General features: G+C 50.3%; 1 protein-coding gene across 2 annotated transcripts in view; it reads right to left on the bottom strand.

The window, feature by feature from the left end:
* PLEKHM1 (pleckstrin homology and RUN domain containing M1) overlaps positions 1 to 17,134 on the bottom strand; it is a 46,619-nt gene that overhangs the window by 8,810 nt on the left and 20,675 nt on the right. For both annotated transcript variants that reach the window (XM_006170022.3, XM_006170021.3), the window contains 3 exons: positions 10,097 to 10,367; positions 5,609 to 6,529; positions 2,860 to 3,005 (listed from right to left, as the gene is read on the bottom strand). In XM_006170022.3, coding sequence (XP_006170084.1) covers positions 2,860 to 3,005; positions 5,609 to 6,529; positions 10,097 to 10,367 — 1,338 coding nt within the window. The remainder of the gene's footprint in view (positions 1 to 2,859; positions 3,006 to 5,608; positions 6,530 to 10,096; positions 10,368 to 17,134) is intronic.

The following is a 17,134-nucleotide window of genomic DNA, read 5'->3' on the forward strand; positions in this document are numbered from 1 at the left end:
CCGGCCCCCCCAGACCCTTCCCCCTCTTTCCTGTCCTCCCAGTCCCCATTTTCCTGCCTAAAGGAAACAGGCACTCTCCACCGGGCCCTGACTCAGGAACCGGGTGACTGGTCTGAGTCAGGCTCCAGCCACAGGAAGCAGCTCAGCCACAGCTTAACGAGAACTTCCCTGAGCTCTCTTGGTTCTGGTCGGTGCAACAAGCAGGGCTTCCCTCAGGCTCAGCCTTGCCCAGCTGAAACGCCATAGGGAGGTTCTGCCTATGGCCCCGACCCTAACACCATGCCATTAACTGAGCACCACTGTCTGCTGGACTCTGGGCTAGGGGCCTTGACCCTTGACTTCATCCTTAGAACCCACTGGGGAAGGTGTCATCATCCCCATTTTATAGATGAGGAAACAGGCTCAGAGAAGCTAAAGGGGCTTATCCAACCTGCCTGCGGAAAGCAGAGCCCCGGTCTGACCCAGGGTAGTGTCTCGGCTTGCCAGGTTGGCAGTCAGTCTCCCCCGCACTCTCCTGGCTGTGTGATGAGCAGGGCAGAGAAGCTGAGGCTTCTCCACAGTCTGCTACTGCATGGCGGACAGAAGTCTGGCTCTGGGGGCAGAAACGGGCTGAACCCTGCCTGCACTACCTCCTACCCATACCACCTTGTGACACTTACTTAACTCTGTGCCTCAGTTTATCTATAAGGTAGATACGTGGGGAAAATAAAGCACTTCACTTCCATGTAAAGGTCATCCCTGTGAGCTCTCAGCACAGGGCCTGGCACTCGTCCCCAGTAAACGTGCACTGCCATTTGCTGTCATTGACGTGGCTGCTTAACCCAGCTGTCCCCTTGGAAAGGCCTCCCCAGGTTTCAGTGACTAAGGAGATGCCTGGCCTCCCCTCTACATCATCCATCATCCTCCCACAATGGACAGTCCTTTCCCTTCCCATATCCTAGACCCTGGGTATCAGCCCCCAGCCTAGGGCAGCCCAATGGCACATGTGGCACATGCCCCGGTGACTTGGGACAAACTGCTATTCCCCAGGCCTAGCCCAGCTCTTCCCACGACAGCATCAGGCCTCGGGCAAGGCTTGGATGAAATAACACAGGAATGGCTAAAATGCGGCCGGGCTGCGCGGGGCAGGGGCTTCGTACTCCCCAGAGGCCACTCCTCTCCTGTGGGTGTGGAGGAAACAAAGAAAGAAAGAAGCCCCAGTCCTGGGCTGGTGTCCTGCCAAGTGCCAGCCAGATAGACAAGTGGGGAGCCGGAGCAGCACCGGTGACAGTAAGGCCCCAAGCCTGCCGCCAGCCGCGTTCTATTGTGAATTTTCCTGCCTTTCCCAGGCTGGGGGTCTTTGAGAGAGCTGGATATTCCCCAATCTCAGATATGCCTAGAAACATGTCATAGCTTCCTAGTAAGAAACAATAAATAGCAGAGGGTTACTGCGATGAATAAGAGGCTCAGCAGAAGTATCAGGGTCTCGTGACTGTGTTTTATGATCAAAGGGTTCTTTGCATTTTGGTGATCATTTGAGGTTAAATACTTAACCCGGAGGATGGGGTGGGGACAAGGTAAACAAAGAAAAAGCCAAAGTGAAGCCAACTTCTTGGGGGGTAGGGTAGACGTTGGAGTGGAACTGACTTGGAGAGTCACACCTCTAGTAAAACCTGGAGCGTCACCTCCCTTCCTGACCCAGTGAGTCACATCGCCGAGGACACAGTCACATAGCAAGACTATGTGGCCAGCAGCCCGGGTCTAGAAGGATGCAAACAGCTGCTTTCTATGTTTCTGTTTTAGAACTCTGTGCCTTTGAGAGAAGTCCAAGTTTGTGTCCCTAGAGGCGGACCCTGACCGAGCGAATTGGAAGTAGAAAGTGTGACAGGTCTCAGGGGAGGGAAGGAGACTGTGGTTAAAGCACTGCTTAGTGACAGGCATGTATTGCCATGTCTGTCCTTGAAACTACCCCAAGACAAGCAGTTATTAATCCCTGTTTATGAACAACAACAAAAAACAGATGTTAATTTACACATGGTAACACAGCCAGAAAAGAAGCTGACCTGTGCCAAAAGAGAAAAATCTGAAAGATCTTGCATATATTTTATTCAAAAGTATTTGGCGAACATAGAAAAGAACCCAAGTTAGCCTACCAAGTGAACAAAGTGTATTATAAAGTAGTGTGAATTCAGTATGACCCCAATTTTATAAAATGTAGATGCATTTATAAATAAACGTCCAGAGGAGGCTACACCCTGAAATGCTTAATAGCGATGATCTCTGGGTGATGACATCTAATTTTCTATACTCTCTGGGCTTTTCTGTAATTTTTAAAATGTTAAACAATAACCATGTATTATCTTTATACATGGAGAGAGCCCCAGAAAAATAATTCTTTCAAAATCATTAAATAAGTAAGTTACCTGGGCCTCTTAGGGTTGGCAAAGGCAGGGCTGACTGTTCTAGAGACCTGTCGATCCATCTGTCTGTCCACCCATCTATCCATCCATCCACAATCCATCCATCTACCCACCTATCCATCTGTCCATCTGTCCAGCCATCCGTCCACATATCTAACCCATCCTGTCTATGCAGGCTGGTGCCTTATGCATTATAGCTTTGTCTATATAGCTGTGGGAGCTGCAGAGAACCATCCCCAGACTTCCACCCAGGGACCAAGGCAGATACTGACAGCTCTGCCTGGAGGCTGTGGATGAGCACCATCTCCTGGTCAGCTTGCTCACATCACATGGCCTGAACCAGTGACCTTGGCTTTGCTACTGCCAAACCCCTCTGGACAGATGGACAGCAGCGGCGGAGGAGTGAACACTCCTCCCCACTCAGCAGCCCTGAATGGCTGTCACTGGTCTTGAGACTTACCGGGCGCTTAGTGAGGTCCCAGTTGTGGATGATCCTGGCAGGAATCACTGAGGCATCGTCTTGGTGGCAGATGTCACAGTAATAGAGGCCAGAGAAGGCACAGAGCTTGGGTCGTACGAAGGAGAAGCCGATCTGCCGGGAGCAGCCTGGGGGGACGGGTGGTGATGGGTGAGTGGCAGGGCCTGCGTCAGCTCCTGGGGACTAGAAGCTTAAAGGGATTGCTAGTTCATTTTATTATGAGAAAGTACAAAGATGAAACTAACCACCACTCACATTTCCACCACTCAGACTTAGCCCTATTAATTAATCTTTACAACACATTTCTAAGAATTATTATTGCCAAAGAAATCAATGTTCAGAGAGGTTAAGAAATCTGCCTGCTGGGACCAGCAGATGGCCTAATGAGATCAGTGTCTGCCCAGCCACCGTCGCTGGGCTCCCACATAGCCAAGCACTGTTCAAGTTCTGGACCTGTTGGGTTGAAACTCATGCCTAATGCGTGTGCGTGCATGTCTGAAATCCCGAGAGGAAAATGGTGGAGAAGGGACTGTGGCATGGCTATCTCCCCTGGGGGGTGATTACTCATCTTATGTGTCTCTGTCTCTCTCTCTCCAGCAAGTGCACATGCTCTATAGCAAAAATCTCTCTTAAAAAAAAAAGAAAAAAGACATCTGCCCGGTCACACGACAATTAAGGGGCATAGCTGGCATCCACGTTGGAGTTTGGTCAGTTTCAAAGCCTGCATGTTCTCCCATTATACCTGGCTGCCTCCGTCCCATGCCTCCGCTGCTTGCTTGCTAATGCTGACCTCAGCTAAGTCCATCCTGACTGGGGTCCAGAAATGGAAGCAAATAAGTCAGAGCTTCAGCAAGTAGTGAAGGAGCTGGGCAGATAGGGCTGGGTGCAAGGTATGGAGGGGAAGCCAGCAGGAGGCAGGGCAGTCTGAACACTGCCAGTCTGAAGGTGGCCTCAGGACAGTGCAGAAGGGCCAGCTGAGCCCCCTTGGTTGGAGTTCTCTCCATGGCGGAGGTGGTGGGGTACACCCAGGGCAAAAAGCGAAGGCTTAGATCAAATCCTACACCCATGGCCTGCCTCCCGCAGAGACAGTGGAAGGGACCCTCCAGCCTCAGGACCAGAGGGCCAACTCTTCTGCATACCAGCTGCCTCACCTGCCCTTCACCTAAGTTTTTCAAGGTTTCATTTCAGTGTCTATAAAATTCAACCACCAGTCATTTTGTGGATTATTACAAAGCTTAAATGAGACAAGGCCCTGAAAATGCCCTGCAAACCATAACACCTGACCCTGCTGTCAGAGATTAGTGTCTGCCCAGCCACTGGCCGCTGTGCATAGGGTGGAACAGAAGGCCCAACCTCCCCAGTTTCACAGTCCTGGATGGCAGCTGACGGCCCCTGCAGCGTTCACACCCACAGCTGGGGAACCGTCCTGAGGCAAACAGCAAAGTGTGAGTGCTGGAGTGTGGGGGGTAGGGGTGGGTGGGTGCAGGTTGAGCAGTGCAGACGTTTTCTGCAGGAAGCCCTGCTCTTCTCAGCTTCTCCCATCCTCCAGGGGCACCAACCACAGACCATTTCCTTCCAGATGCTTGAAGCTGGCTTTCCCCTCCAGTTGGCAGGCACCACCCTGACAGGACAGCTGCTGTGCCAGCTGAGGTTCAGCTTCTTACTCTGGCCTTTTGTGGCAGGGCAACGTCCTCACGATCCACCTGAGTGCCCGAACGTGACAGAGGGGGCATCTCCCCTGGGAATACCAACAGTGGGCTGCGGGCAGCAGGACACGTCCTGCAGCTTTGAACTAAACCAGGGCGAGGAGGCCCTCTAGGGTCCTACCTATAAGCACAGGCTCTGGGGCCCCTGCAGGTCCTAATTCTGCCTCTGCAGAACTTATTAACTGCGTGAACCTGAGACAGAGTACTTACCCACTCAGTGACTCAGCGTCCTCATCTCCACACAGAGATAAGAATAGCACCCATGTCTACAGGGTTGTTGTAAGGATGAAATGAGACAATCTGAGTAAAGCTTGTGGCCTGGTGCCCAGCACTGAGGTATTAGATTTGATGAGGATCATGATATGACAGCTGTACTGACTTGGAATAATATCCCTCATGGATTACTAAGTACGAAATAACCAAGTTGCAGAACACTGTATATAGCTATGCTGCCTAAGGCGGTGGCCACCAGCAATGTGCCCCTTCAAATTTAAATACACCTGAAGGAAAAACTCAGTTCCTTAGCCATACTGGCCACATTTCAAGCATCCAGTAGTCACCTATGACTCACAGCTACTGCGCTGGAGCAGCACAGATCTAGAAAAATTTCATCATCACATGAAGCTCTATTGGACAGCACTGAATAGCATGAGGCCATTTTTCTGTAATTTGAAAAATTGCATTCACTTGTGAAAGCACGCAAAAATATTTGGAAGGCTATCATGCCCTGCTCTGAAAGAATAGGCCAGCACAGTAACAAGGTAATGAGGGGGTGGAACTATCCAAGAAGTGGCAGCAGACCGCAGGGCCACCACCCTCAGGCTCGAACCACCAGCAGGAGGTGGCAGAAGAGGGAAAGGGGGCTGGCTCAGGTGGGTGCTGGGGAGGCGCAGAGGCTGCGGGGCCAGCCTGCTCTGCTGCATTGCCCCTGTGAGGGACAGAGGCGCTTGAGGGGAATCAGCAGAGGGTGGGGTGCCTAAATCAGGAAGCCCACGGGGCAGGCTGGGGGAGGAGCGAGCCAGCACCTGCGCAGAAGCAGCCCTGGGAGTCGAGGCCCTTCTCGGTGGGGATGGCCACCAGGTACTGCAGCAGGAAGCCGTTCTCCCGGGTGGCAAACTTGAGCACCTCCTGGCAGTTTTCGTCCAGACTCCCGCTGAGTGTCACCGCCTCCTCCACAGTCTCCAAGTAGGATGCTAGGACCTTGCGGACCAGGTCCCTCCACAGGGCGGCCTCTTCAGCATTCCTCGCCTGCAGCTTCAGGACAGCCTTGGCTGTGATGATTTTGAAGAAGGAAGGGCCCCCGAGGCTTGTGTCTGGCAGGATGTCTCGGATGGTCTCGACTCCATGGCTGTCACTTAGCATCTTCTCGTTGTTTCTCACGCGGAAGCATTTCAGAGACTCCAGTGACAGGGAAAAAATATAGGGCACCCAGGTCCTGTCAGTGTACAGGTACAGAAGGGACTCTTTAATAGCATCTGGCTCTGGGACATGGGCAGACGACCAGTCAAACTGCGAGCCCTGGAGGGTTGCAGGCTCGGAGGACAGGTCTGAGTGAGAAGGCAGGCCACTCTGAGGGTCCTCGGGGGGATCTGCAGGCTCGTCTGGGTACTGGACATTCACCCACTCGTCCTCCTGCTGAGGCCGGACCTTCTGCAGGGCCTCCCGCACCCGGTCCAGCCAGTCCTCGGCTTCGTCCTGGGAGGAGGCACGTAAGGCCAGTTTCTTGCCAGAGAAGACCAGCTCGAAGCGCCCGTCACTGTGGGCTGGCCCCACAGACTCGCAGCGCAGCAGGGAGCAGCTCTCCACACAGGTGCGCTCCTCGTCACTCAGGTAGAGGCGGAACTCCAGTGGGGACAGCTCGCAGAAGAGCTCCTTCCAGATGCCCATCGCCCCCCGCCGCTCCACCATGCCCAGCTTCATGAGACCACGGAATGGGTTGGACAACCCTGGAGGCAGAGAGAGCAGAGAGGCGTTTAGACTTCCGGCCAGTGCCTTTAGCTCCCATAGCAACCTCGAGTGCCCCATGTCCTGGAGTGGACAGAGACTGGCACCAGAACACAGGCCGGCCAAGGGGCACTGTCGAATGGGCTGCTGAGAGCCAGATGGGAATACTTGGGGAGTGCCTTCACCCCATCCTCACCCTCAGCTGTTGATCCTGCCAACAAAAGGCTTTTGTCCTCTTGTTGCACTGACACTGCTCCTGGGAAGGCCAATGTCCTCCTTTTCACCAAACTCAAAGGCCGCTCTTCAGGACTCACATCCACAGTCAGTCTCCTCGGCTGGCTCTGCCTCTCCCTGACAGCTCTGGGTTGGAATCCACCATCTCTTTCCTATGGACACCCCCTCCTAGCTGACCTTACCTGCTCTCGGGGCTTTAGCCAACCACCCCCACACATTTCCTGGACAAAACAAAAGCACCCCAGAAATGACTTCCACATGCCCCTCACACAGCTGCCCCTCCAGCATCTGTGCCCCCACACACTCCGCTCCTGCCACCAGGGATGAACCATCTGTGCTTCTGTGTGAGGCCAGCCCCTCCCTCCGTGCAGGAGCTCCCCCTCCCCACCACCTACTCAAGGACAAGGACGTCTCTTTGGCAACAAGCCCTGTTCTCCTTCACCGCTGGATCGTCCCACCCGTGCACAGACACGCTGCTATTTCTCCCATCTTCCAAATACCATTTGTCTGCACTCACGCCTCTAATTACCACCATTTCTCCTCTATAGGAAAAGTGCTTGAGGAGGTACCAAAACCTTCCGTGTCTAGTTTCTCCACTCCCGTTCCTTCCTGAATCCTCCATCTGGGCTTTTGTCCTCTTGCTGTACTGGCTCTGCTCCTGGGAAGGCCACCAATGTCCTCCTTTTCACCAAACTCAAAGGCCGCTCTTCAGAACTCACATCCACAGTCATATTCTCAGCTGGCTCTGTCTGTCCCTGACAGCTCTGGGTTGGAACCCATCTCTTTCCTATGGACACCCCCTCCTAGCTGACCTTACCTGCTCTCGGGGCTTTAAGCCAATACCCCCACACTTATCTGCAGCCTGTAGCTTGTTCTCAAATTCAGATCCACTGTCCATCTTCCCTGGGTGTGTCTAACAGGCATCTCAGAGCTGACATGTGTAAGGATGACTCTCCCACTGCAGACTTGCTTCTGCCCTGGGTTCCATATCTTCCTGTCCCCCCCCCCACCCAAACCCCCAGGCATTCTGTCAGCAAATGGGTTTTACCTTCAGCACATTTCTAGAACTCCCACTTCCCACCTCCACCACTCCCTCATGAACTCAGTTTACTGGCCTGACCAGATCCTCGTAACTGCTCTTTCTCCTCCTGTAGTCCTTCTACATAGGAGCCAGGATGAACTATTTAAAAGATAAGTCAGACGTGGGGCCAGGTAGTGGCACAGCAGTAAAATGTGATCCTCTGCAAGGGTGGCCCACAGCGGAGGGTACTGGGTTCATCTCCAGAGATCTCCCTGAGTACGCCGAGCATGCATGTGCCCTAGATCTGGGACTGGCCAAAGCTGGGGGTGGACCATCAAGGCCCTATTGGAGATGCTGCCCCTCAACCCTGTTGTTCTCACTCATGGAAAAAGTAAACTTAAAAAAAAAAAAGAAAGAAAGTCAGAGTATGTCCTTTTGCCCCAAACTCTACAGTGGCTCTATCCCCCTTGGTACAAAGGCCAAGGTGCGGGACCAGCAGTTAGCGTAATGGCTATGTTGCTGGACTCCCATGTAGTTGACCGCGGTTTGAGACCCAGTCCCCGGTGGCTTAAACTCACGCCAGGTGCATGTGCATGCGTGCCCAAGATCCCAAGAGGACAATGGAGGAGAAGGGATTGAGGCGTGGCCATCCCCCCTGGGGGGTGATTTCTCACTTTCTATCTCTCTGTCTCTCTGTCTGCCTGGCGAGCGCACGCACCCTATAGCAAAAACTGCTCCAAAAAAAAGAAAGAAAAAAAAAAACAAAGGCCAAGGTGCTTTCTGTGGCTCATGGGCCCGCTGTCACCTTAACCTCATCTCTCGTCCCCATCTCCATCCCCTCTGCTCTGGCCACTCTGGTCTCCACCATCCCCTGGAAGTGCCAGAACATTCCTACAGGGAATGCGAAGCCTGCTCTCCCTGCTAGAATTTAAGTCCCATGGAGACCAGGATATTGCTCTGCTTCCTGCTGTGTCCCCAGCACCTAGAACAATGTCTGGCATGTCACAGATGTTCAACAACTATCTGCTGAATGAGCGGGTGCTTTGACCCACCCATGGCTCAGTGCTCCCAGGGGTCTGCCACCAACTAGAGGGTCCCAAAGGAAACACGATTCTCTCTCCACTTGAACTAGCCTTGGAGTTTTCCTACCCCTCAGAAAACCTGATGGCCTAGGTGTGAAGCATACCTTCTCTGTGTGGTTACAGAACACTGCCATACATGGGCTCAAAGACAGCCCTAAAAGAAGCCAGGACAGACCAGGGCTCTCTCTAAGTCAGGGCCCCATGGACCTGCCTGGATTTGTTGCTGTGTCACTGCAAACAGAAAATGAGGAGAGAAAGAGACCATCTCCAGGGCACAAGTTTTGTTTGTGTGTTCTGAAGAGAAAATCTATCGTTAAGAGTTACTGAAAAGTCAGCTTATGGTTACTTAACACTTTCTGGAACTTCACAGGATGTGGAGATCAGGCTGACCTCACTATAAACAGCACGTGGAGGACAGTAAGAGGCAGATCTGATAAACCCACCAGAACTGTTAAACACACCATGTAGGACACGGAAGAACCAGGTTTCCAGGCCAGCAGGCAGCAAGGTAGTGAAGGCACTGGACTCCCATGTGGCCGACCATGGTTCAAGTCCTAGATCTGGTGGCTTAAAAATCATACCAGGCATGTATGTGTGTGTCCAAAATCTGGAGAGGAGAAGGGATGGCTGTGTGGACATCTTTTTGAGGGGTCATCTCTCACTTTCACCCTCTCCGCCTCTGTTCGTCTCTCCCTCTCTCTGCCTCTCTCTGTCTCTCTCAGACAAGCACACACGTCCTATGGCAAAAATCTAAAAAAAAGTCACAGAAACAAACAAAAAACACCCTATGGTAAAAATCTTAAAAAAAAAAAAAAACCCACATACACACACACACACACACACCCATACACACACACAAACAGACAAACAAAAAAACACCCTGGCTTTCAAGGGCAGGGTTTGCTCAAGCTACAGATAAAATCAAGAGTTTTGTAGAATCCTAAGTTTTATAGGGAAAATGTTTTCCATTTCAATATATGAAACAGTATTTTTGGACCCTGTAGGCAGTTTTGAGCATTAATTTATTAAGGTTTTGTAAGAAAATATGGTACTTTTCCTGAAATCTTTCCTGAATGACTAAGCACGCATATTCCTTATTACACCCTGAGATGAGGTATTTCTGGTGGGACTGCACTGCCCATTTGGTAATGGAAAACAGCACTTTATATCTGCTTTCACAAAGGCAGGGTCCCTGCAGCTGGGGCATAGGCGGGATCCACTGAGTCACTTACCCATCTGCCTTCGGTGCACCACGCAGAAGGTCTTGTGCTCCTGCGCTGGGGCTGCTGTGCTCTTCCTGCTTGCTGGGGAAGGCATACACTCCTTGTCTAATGACCCCAAGGAGCAGCTCTTTCTTGGTCCTTGAGAAAAATGCCTGTGGAGGCCAGGCCTTGACTCTGGAGTCTCTCTGGAAGAAGCCGTCGAATGATCTGAAGCACTCTCTGGTGGCTGACCCTGGGGAGGCCGGTAGAAATCGTCCTCTGAGATCCAGCTCTTGCTTTTCTATTGAGAAAGAAGACAAAAAGAAGAGGTTGTTTGTTGTCCTTTTTTCTTTTAATTTTGCCAGAGGGAGCATATACTGGCCAGAGAGAGAGAAAAGGAAAGTAAGAAAGCACGTCCCCATGAGGAATGATCATGCCACAATCCCCTATCTTCCACTTCTCCCTCCTTTAGGGATTTTAGGCATGCATGCATATGTGCCTAGCATGTTTTTCAAGTTGGCATATCTGAGACTCGAACTGTGCTGTAGGCCATGTGGGATTCAGCTGCCTTAACCACCATATCACAGGTTGGCCTCTTTAGTTGTCTTAAATTTTTTTTTTTAAGAATTATTTTAGTGAATCTTATTTGTTTGTTTATTTATTTATTTATTTATTTTAATTTGACCAGAGAGGGACAGAGAGAGCGAGAAAGAGAAAGTGAGAAAACAAGCGGCCAAATCTAGGACTTAAACTGTGGTCAGCCATGTGGGAGTCCCACGCCCTTAACCATCACGCCACCTGCCAGGCCCAAAGTTTTTGTTTTTTTAAAAATATTTACTTAGACATGATTCATATACTATGAAATTAACACATTTAAAGTGTATAATTCAGAGCCAGCCAGAGGTGTGGTGGTTAAGGCAGGTGAACCCCACATGGGAACTAGCCGACTGCATAGTTCAAGTCCCAGACCTGGTAGCTTAAATAAAATCATATAATACGCGGTCTTTTGTGACTGGCTTCTTTCCTTTACCATAATGTCTTCGGGATTCATCCATGTTGTATGAGTTTCTCAGTACTTTTTCTTTTATGAGAGAGAGAGAAAAAGGTAAACACTCTCAATAGGGTCTTATGCCACGACCTCCCCACTCCCCAGCCTTCCCAGTCAGCAAGGATCACACGCAGATGTGGGAATTGGGGGATCCGAGCCATGATCTTCCATATGGATCCAGCGTTGCCTGAGTGGTGTGTTACCACTGTACTGCCAAGCTGGCCCTGAGTACTCCATTCTTTTTTATTGCCAAATAATTTCCCATTGTATCGATGCCCCACATTTTCTTTACCTACTCAGCAGTTGATGTTGGTTGTTAATGCTTTTTGGCCTTTATGAACACTGCTGCTGTGAACATTCATGTACAAGGTTTTGTGGGGACCTGTGTTTCCATTCATTTGGGTATGGACTCAGGAATGGAAGCCCTGCAGCACATGTAACTACGTTCAACTTCTTTTTGCTTCCTCATTCTTTTTCTGTTATTTAACATTTATATTGTCTTTTATTATGTCAGAGGCACATATATGAATGAGAGAAAGAGTGAGCGTGTGCACGCACAAGTGTGCACACTCTAGCAACCTCCAACGAGGCGTAGTCATCTGCATGCTTTTTCCTCCAGTTTTCCTTCAGGACGAGCACCCGTGTACACATGGCCTGTTAAGCTGCCAGGGGTGTGACTTAAACCAACTACTTTCCTTCTTTTTTTCTTTTTTTTGAGAGAGATTTTTTACTATAGGGCAAATTTTGCACTCATGAGAGAGAAAAAGCAATAAATCACCCTCCGGGGAGATGGCCACACCATAGTCCCTTCTCCTTCATCCTCCTCTCAGGATTTTGGGCATGCATGCACGTGTGCCCAGCGTGAGTTTTAAGCCACTGGGTCCGGGACTCTAATCACTGTTGTCCATGTGGGAGTCTAGTGCCTTTAACCACTACACCACCTGCTGGCCCCGAACCAGCTTCTTCTGAACAGTACTTAACTGCTGCACTACCAGTCTGGCCCACTATGTTTAACTTCTTGAGAAACTGCCAAACTCTTTCAAAATGGTTGTACCATTTTACATTCCCACCAGCAATACACAAGGGTTCCAATTTCTCTGCAGCTTTTCAGTGTTTCCTATGAACTGTCTCCTGCAATGCAGCTTTCCTGGTGGGTGTGAAGTACTACTTCACTGTGGTTTTGGTTTGCATTTCTCTGATGTCTAGTGACACTGAGCATCTTTTCATGTGCTTATTAGTCATTTGTACATATTCTTTAGGGAAAAAGCCATTTAACCCTTTGACCATTTAAAGCATTTTTGTTCTTGTTGAATTGTATCATGAGTTAAAATGTACTTTGCAAAAAGACAAGTTGAAATCCTAACCCCTGTACCTCAGCATGTGACTTCATTTGGAAACAGAGTCCTTACAGATAGAGTTAGTTAAGATGAAATCATACTGGAGCACAGCGGGCTCTCCATTAAGTAGGGCGGACCAATGTTATTGTAAGAGGAGAAAAGACACATACAGGTGCTGGCAAGTGGTGTGGTGCTTGGGGCACTGGACTTCCATGTGGCCAAATGTGGTTAGAGTCCCAGACCTGGCAGCTTGCTTTCTCACTTTCCCTCTCTCTCTCTCTCCCTCCGGTCAAATAAAAATAACAACAACAAACAAAATTAAGTAAAAAAATTCTTAAAACAAAAACAAATAAAAGACACATACAGAAGAGAAGCAAGTGGAGACAGTGGCAAAGGAGGACGCATGTGATGACCAGAACAGGAGCGAGGCACCTACAAGCCAAGGTTGTCGGCAACACCAGAAACTAGAGAAAGCCATGGAATAGCTCCTCCCTTAGAATTTCCAGAAGGAAATCTGAATTTTCTTTTTTAATTTGCCAGAGGGCACATGCCCTTTCCAGAGAGAGACAGAGAGGGTGCAGAGAGTGAGAAAGCACCCTCCATGATGAATATGCATGCTGCAATCCTTTCTCTTCTATTTCTCTTTTTAGGGTTTTTGGACACATACGCACATGCACCTGGCATGTTTCTCAAGCTGCTGGATCTGGATCTTGAAAGGCGTTGGCGTGAAAGTTTTTCATTTAAGCAACATCCAACGACCTGTTTTTATTCTTCCTGTGCATCTGGTGTTGTATCTAAGAAGCCTAAGCTACAAAGATTTACTCCTTGCTGGACTCCCACGTGGCCGACTGCAGCAGGAGTCCCAGACCCAGCAGCTTGAAAATCACACCAGGCGCATGTGTGTGTGTGCCCAAAATCCCCAAAGGAGGAGAAGGGATTGCAGTGTGGGCCATCCCCATTAGGGGGTGATTTCTCACTTTCTCTCTTTTTCTCTTCGGTGAGTGAACACATCCTATGGCAAAAACCTAAAGGAAAAAAGAAAAGGTTTATTCCAGTGTTTTCTGCTAAGACTTTTCTAGGTTGAGCTTTTATTAGGTCTATAAGAAAGAATGCAACTTTACTTTTTTGTACATGGCTGTCCAGTTGCCTCAACACACAGGGTTTTCCACCCTGTCTACAGGGCTTGAGATGGAGGAGGCAGGGTGAGCAGGACCCAAGTACTCCACTGGCCTCCTCTGCCTCTGCTCCCCACTTTTGAGCAGCCCTAAGACTCCAAGAAGGCAGCTGTGCCTTCCTCTCTCTTCTGCTGTTTTCTCTGAGTCTGAAGTCGATCACTGGCTGGGGGAAGTTAGGAGGGGGCCTGGGTCAGTGGGAATGGAGTTGAGTTCCTTTCCTTCACTAATTCAAACCTTTCCTGTCTCTCTGTGCCTGAACACAGACAAGCAGAGGCAAGGAGGCTGGCTGGGCTGCCCTGAGTGGCTGTCTACATAGGAAATGAGTCACATAAGGGGCAGGCCCAGCTCAGGAATTTTGTTAAGTGCCACAGACCTCACCCTGATGGTGCTATTCCAACCCCCAAATCACTGATGCCCTCCCTGCTTATGCAGAAGGGGAAGAGGCGTGGCCTCAGAAGGATTGGTGTGGACAGTTCAATCCATTCAGATGGCATGATTCTTTAAGCTGAGAGAGGCGAGTTCTGATTCGAGAACTTGGTGGGAGGGGAGGGCTCACAGAACTGGGACCTCAAGTTCTCTCCCCTGAACTGTATGAACTGACAGGCACTTCCTTCTGGCAGTGACAGGATATGTGAGGGCGCCTCCTGGGGACCATCGATGACACTGGCTTTTGAACAAACCCTGCCTAGCTCATCAAGCCCCAGGGGAAGTCCCTGAGGAAGATGAGCAGAGGAGCAGATGTTCAGTATCCTCTTAGCTGTCCTGGCAGTCGGGCACACACCGGGAATCACATGGCTCAAGCCCCTGCTGATGGCCGGGTGGGAGAGGTCGCCATCCAGCTCCCAGCTCAGGGTCATCCATCCCCTCCTGAGGCTTTCCTGACCCACGCAGCCTACGACTTACTGCAAGCTGGGTTAGGACCTCCCACTGGGCTTTCATGATACTCCGTGCTAACTCCCACCTTACACTTAGAAGGTAGTTTGGAATGGTCATTTTTCTTGATATCTCCAGTAAAAGTGCCTAGCACAGAGACATAGAAGGTGAGAAATAAATCTTGACTACATAAATGTCTCACGTAAAATATAAAAGGTGGCCGAACTAGAAGGGGGGAACACGGGCGCTCACTGGTGAGGGCTTCCCTCTCCACTGATTAGAGGCTACAGCATTAGGTGTCAGACACCGTCCACTGAGCACAGGTCAGCTGCCAGGGAATGACGCTCTGGGGAACAAGGGACAACAGTGGGAACGCCAGTTCCTTACAGCTTCTGCACACTGGACAGAACTTTGAGGCTGTGTGCTCCCCCCACGGGGTGGGAAGGACCACGTGAGAGTGCGCAGGCGTGAGCACCACTGTTCCCCCTTTCTCGGCCTCTTCCTACCACCTTCCTACGGCCTGTTCATTCAGGGCCACATCTGGCCAGCTCCCTGCCCCTTAACAGTGGAAGAAAATCACCACCGACCCAGGACCTACAGCAGGGCAGCACCTGCTCCCAGGGGTCCAAGACAAGAGGACAGCCACCAAGGGATACTAAAGGTATCATGACACTGCGTACCACAGCTAGGTCCCCCAGAGGGGATGACTGAGGAAATGCCACATCTCTGGGCCACTCTCAGAAGGACAGAATTTTGGGACCAGCAGTTAATGTAATGGCTATGTCGCTGGACTCCCATGTAGTTGACTGCAATTCGAGTCCCAGACCCGGTGGCTTAAACTCACGCTGGGCATGTGTGCGTGCATGCCCAAGATCCTGAGAGGAGAATGAAGGAGAAGGGATTGCGACATGGCTATCCCCCCTGAGGGGTGATTTCTCGCTTTCTATCTCTCTGGCGAGCCCACGTGTCCTATAGCAAAAACCTCTCCAAAAATAAAAAAAAGGACAGAATTTTGTGTCCAGTCTATCCTCACAATGCCAGGCAAATACTCTCCCCATACCCACCACTGGGGGAGGAGACCACATGCCATGAGCAGTGGGGACAGTGATTTGGGTCAAGTGTTAGAATTCCAACTGTCCCCGGGAGTTAAACTGCGGAACCAGCTCACCTGCCCAGATCCCACACCCACAGTCACCTTTGATGGCTTCCCCACTCCCTGCACCGTCCCTTCCCAGAATGCAGCACAATGTAATGATGATAGGGATGATTAATATAGTGTCTGTCCTCACAGGGCAGGGCCTTGTCTGTCTGGTCTGATCAATGTAAATGACTCAAACCTGCTGACTTGTGTTGAATGAATTAAATACACACACACACACACACACACACACACACACACACAAAACTTTTAAATTTTTTTCCCCATAGGGCACTTGTGGTAGCTGAAAAGAGAAAGTGAGGGGGAAAGTGAGGAAGTGAGAAATCACTCCCCAGGGGGATGGCCATCCATATCCCTTTTCCATTCTCCTCTCAGGATTTTGAGCGCACACACACACACACACACACACCTGGTGTGTTTTAAGCCACCAGGTCTAGGATTTGAACTGTAGTTGTCGTGGGGCGTGTGCGCTTGCAGAGAGAGAAGGGGGAAGAGAGAAGCCACCCCTAGGGGAGATGGCCACACTGTACGCCCTTCTCCTCCATTCTCCTCTTGGGACTTTGGCCACACATGCACATGGCACCCAATGTGTTTTTCAAGCCACCAGGTCTGGGATTCAAACTGTAGAGTCAGCTATGTGGGATCTGGTGCCTTAATGGACCATCCCACCTCCTGGTCTAAGTTGAATAAATCCAATTTTTTTTTTTTTTTTTTTAAAGAAAGACTAAATGGTGGGCCAGCACGGGGTCAACTGCATGGTTCAAAGTCCCAGACACTGCAGCTTGGAAAACATACCAGGTAGGTATGCATACATACCCCAAATCCAGAGAAGAGAATGGAAGAGAAGGGATTGTGACATGGCCATTCCCCTCACAACAGGGGTGTTTTCTCACTTTTTTCTCTCTCTCCAGTAAGCACATGGACTCTACAGCAAATTTAAAAAAAAAAAAAAAAAGAAAGGCTCTCAGGGCTGTAAAATTTGATGACTTCCATATCTTTCCCATCCCCAAATGTCAATTCAAAAGCATAAAACTAAATGACAGAAGCAGAGAAACATAAGGCCTAAAGGGGCAAATGTGCAGGGCACAGACTAGCACTGTCCAAAGGCAGAGAGCCCACCAGACCTGTGTGAACGGGCAGGCCACGTGGAGGTGCCCAGTGACTACCTAGTGGATGGATCAATGAATGAACCCCCAACTTCCCTGTGAGACAGACATGGCAGGGGTTAGCGCTGAGGCTCTCACACAAGACTCAGCACCAAGTGCGCTGATTCCACATCCCTCAGAGTTCAGCCCAGAGGCTGGCAAGTGCTGGAGTCTGCCCTGGCCAGACCAACCCCCATTCACTCGAAGGTACACTTCTCAAAGTAAACTCACAAGCTGGCATCTGGAGTGTCTTCTGAGAATCAGGACTATTAACTAATGCCTGCCTGCTCTCCCAGAGGCAGTGCTGGGTACTGATGATACAGAGGTGAAC

Source organism: Tupaia chinensis, unplaced genomic scaffold (genome assembly GCF_000334495.1).
Source record: "Tupaia chinensis unplaced genomic scaffold, TupChi_1.0 Scaffold148004_1, whole genome shotgun sequence".
Taxonomy (NCBI): Eukaryota; Metazoa; Chordata; class Mammalia; order Scandentia; family Tupaiidae; genus Tupaia; species Tupaia belangeri.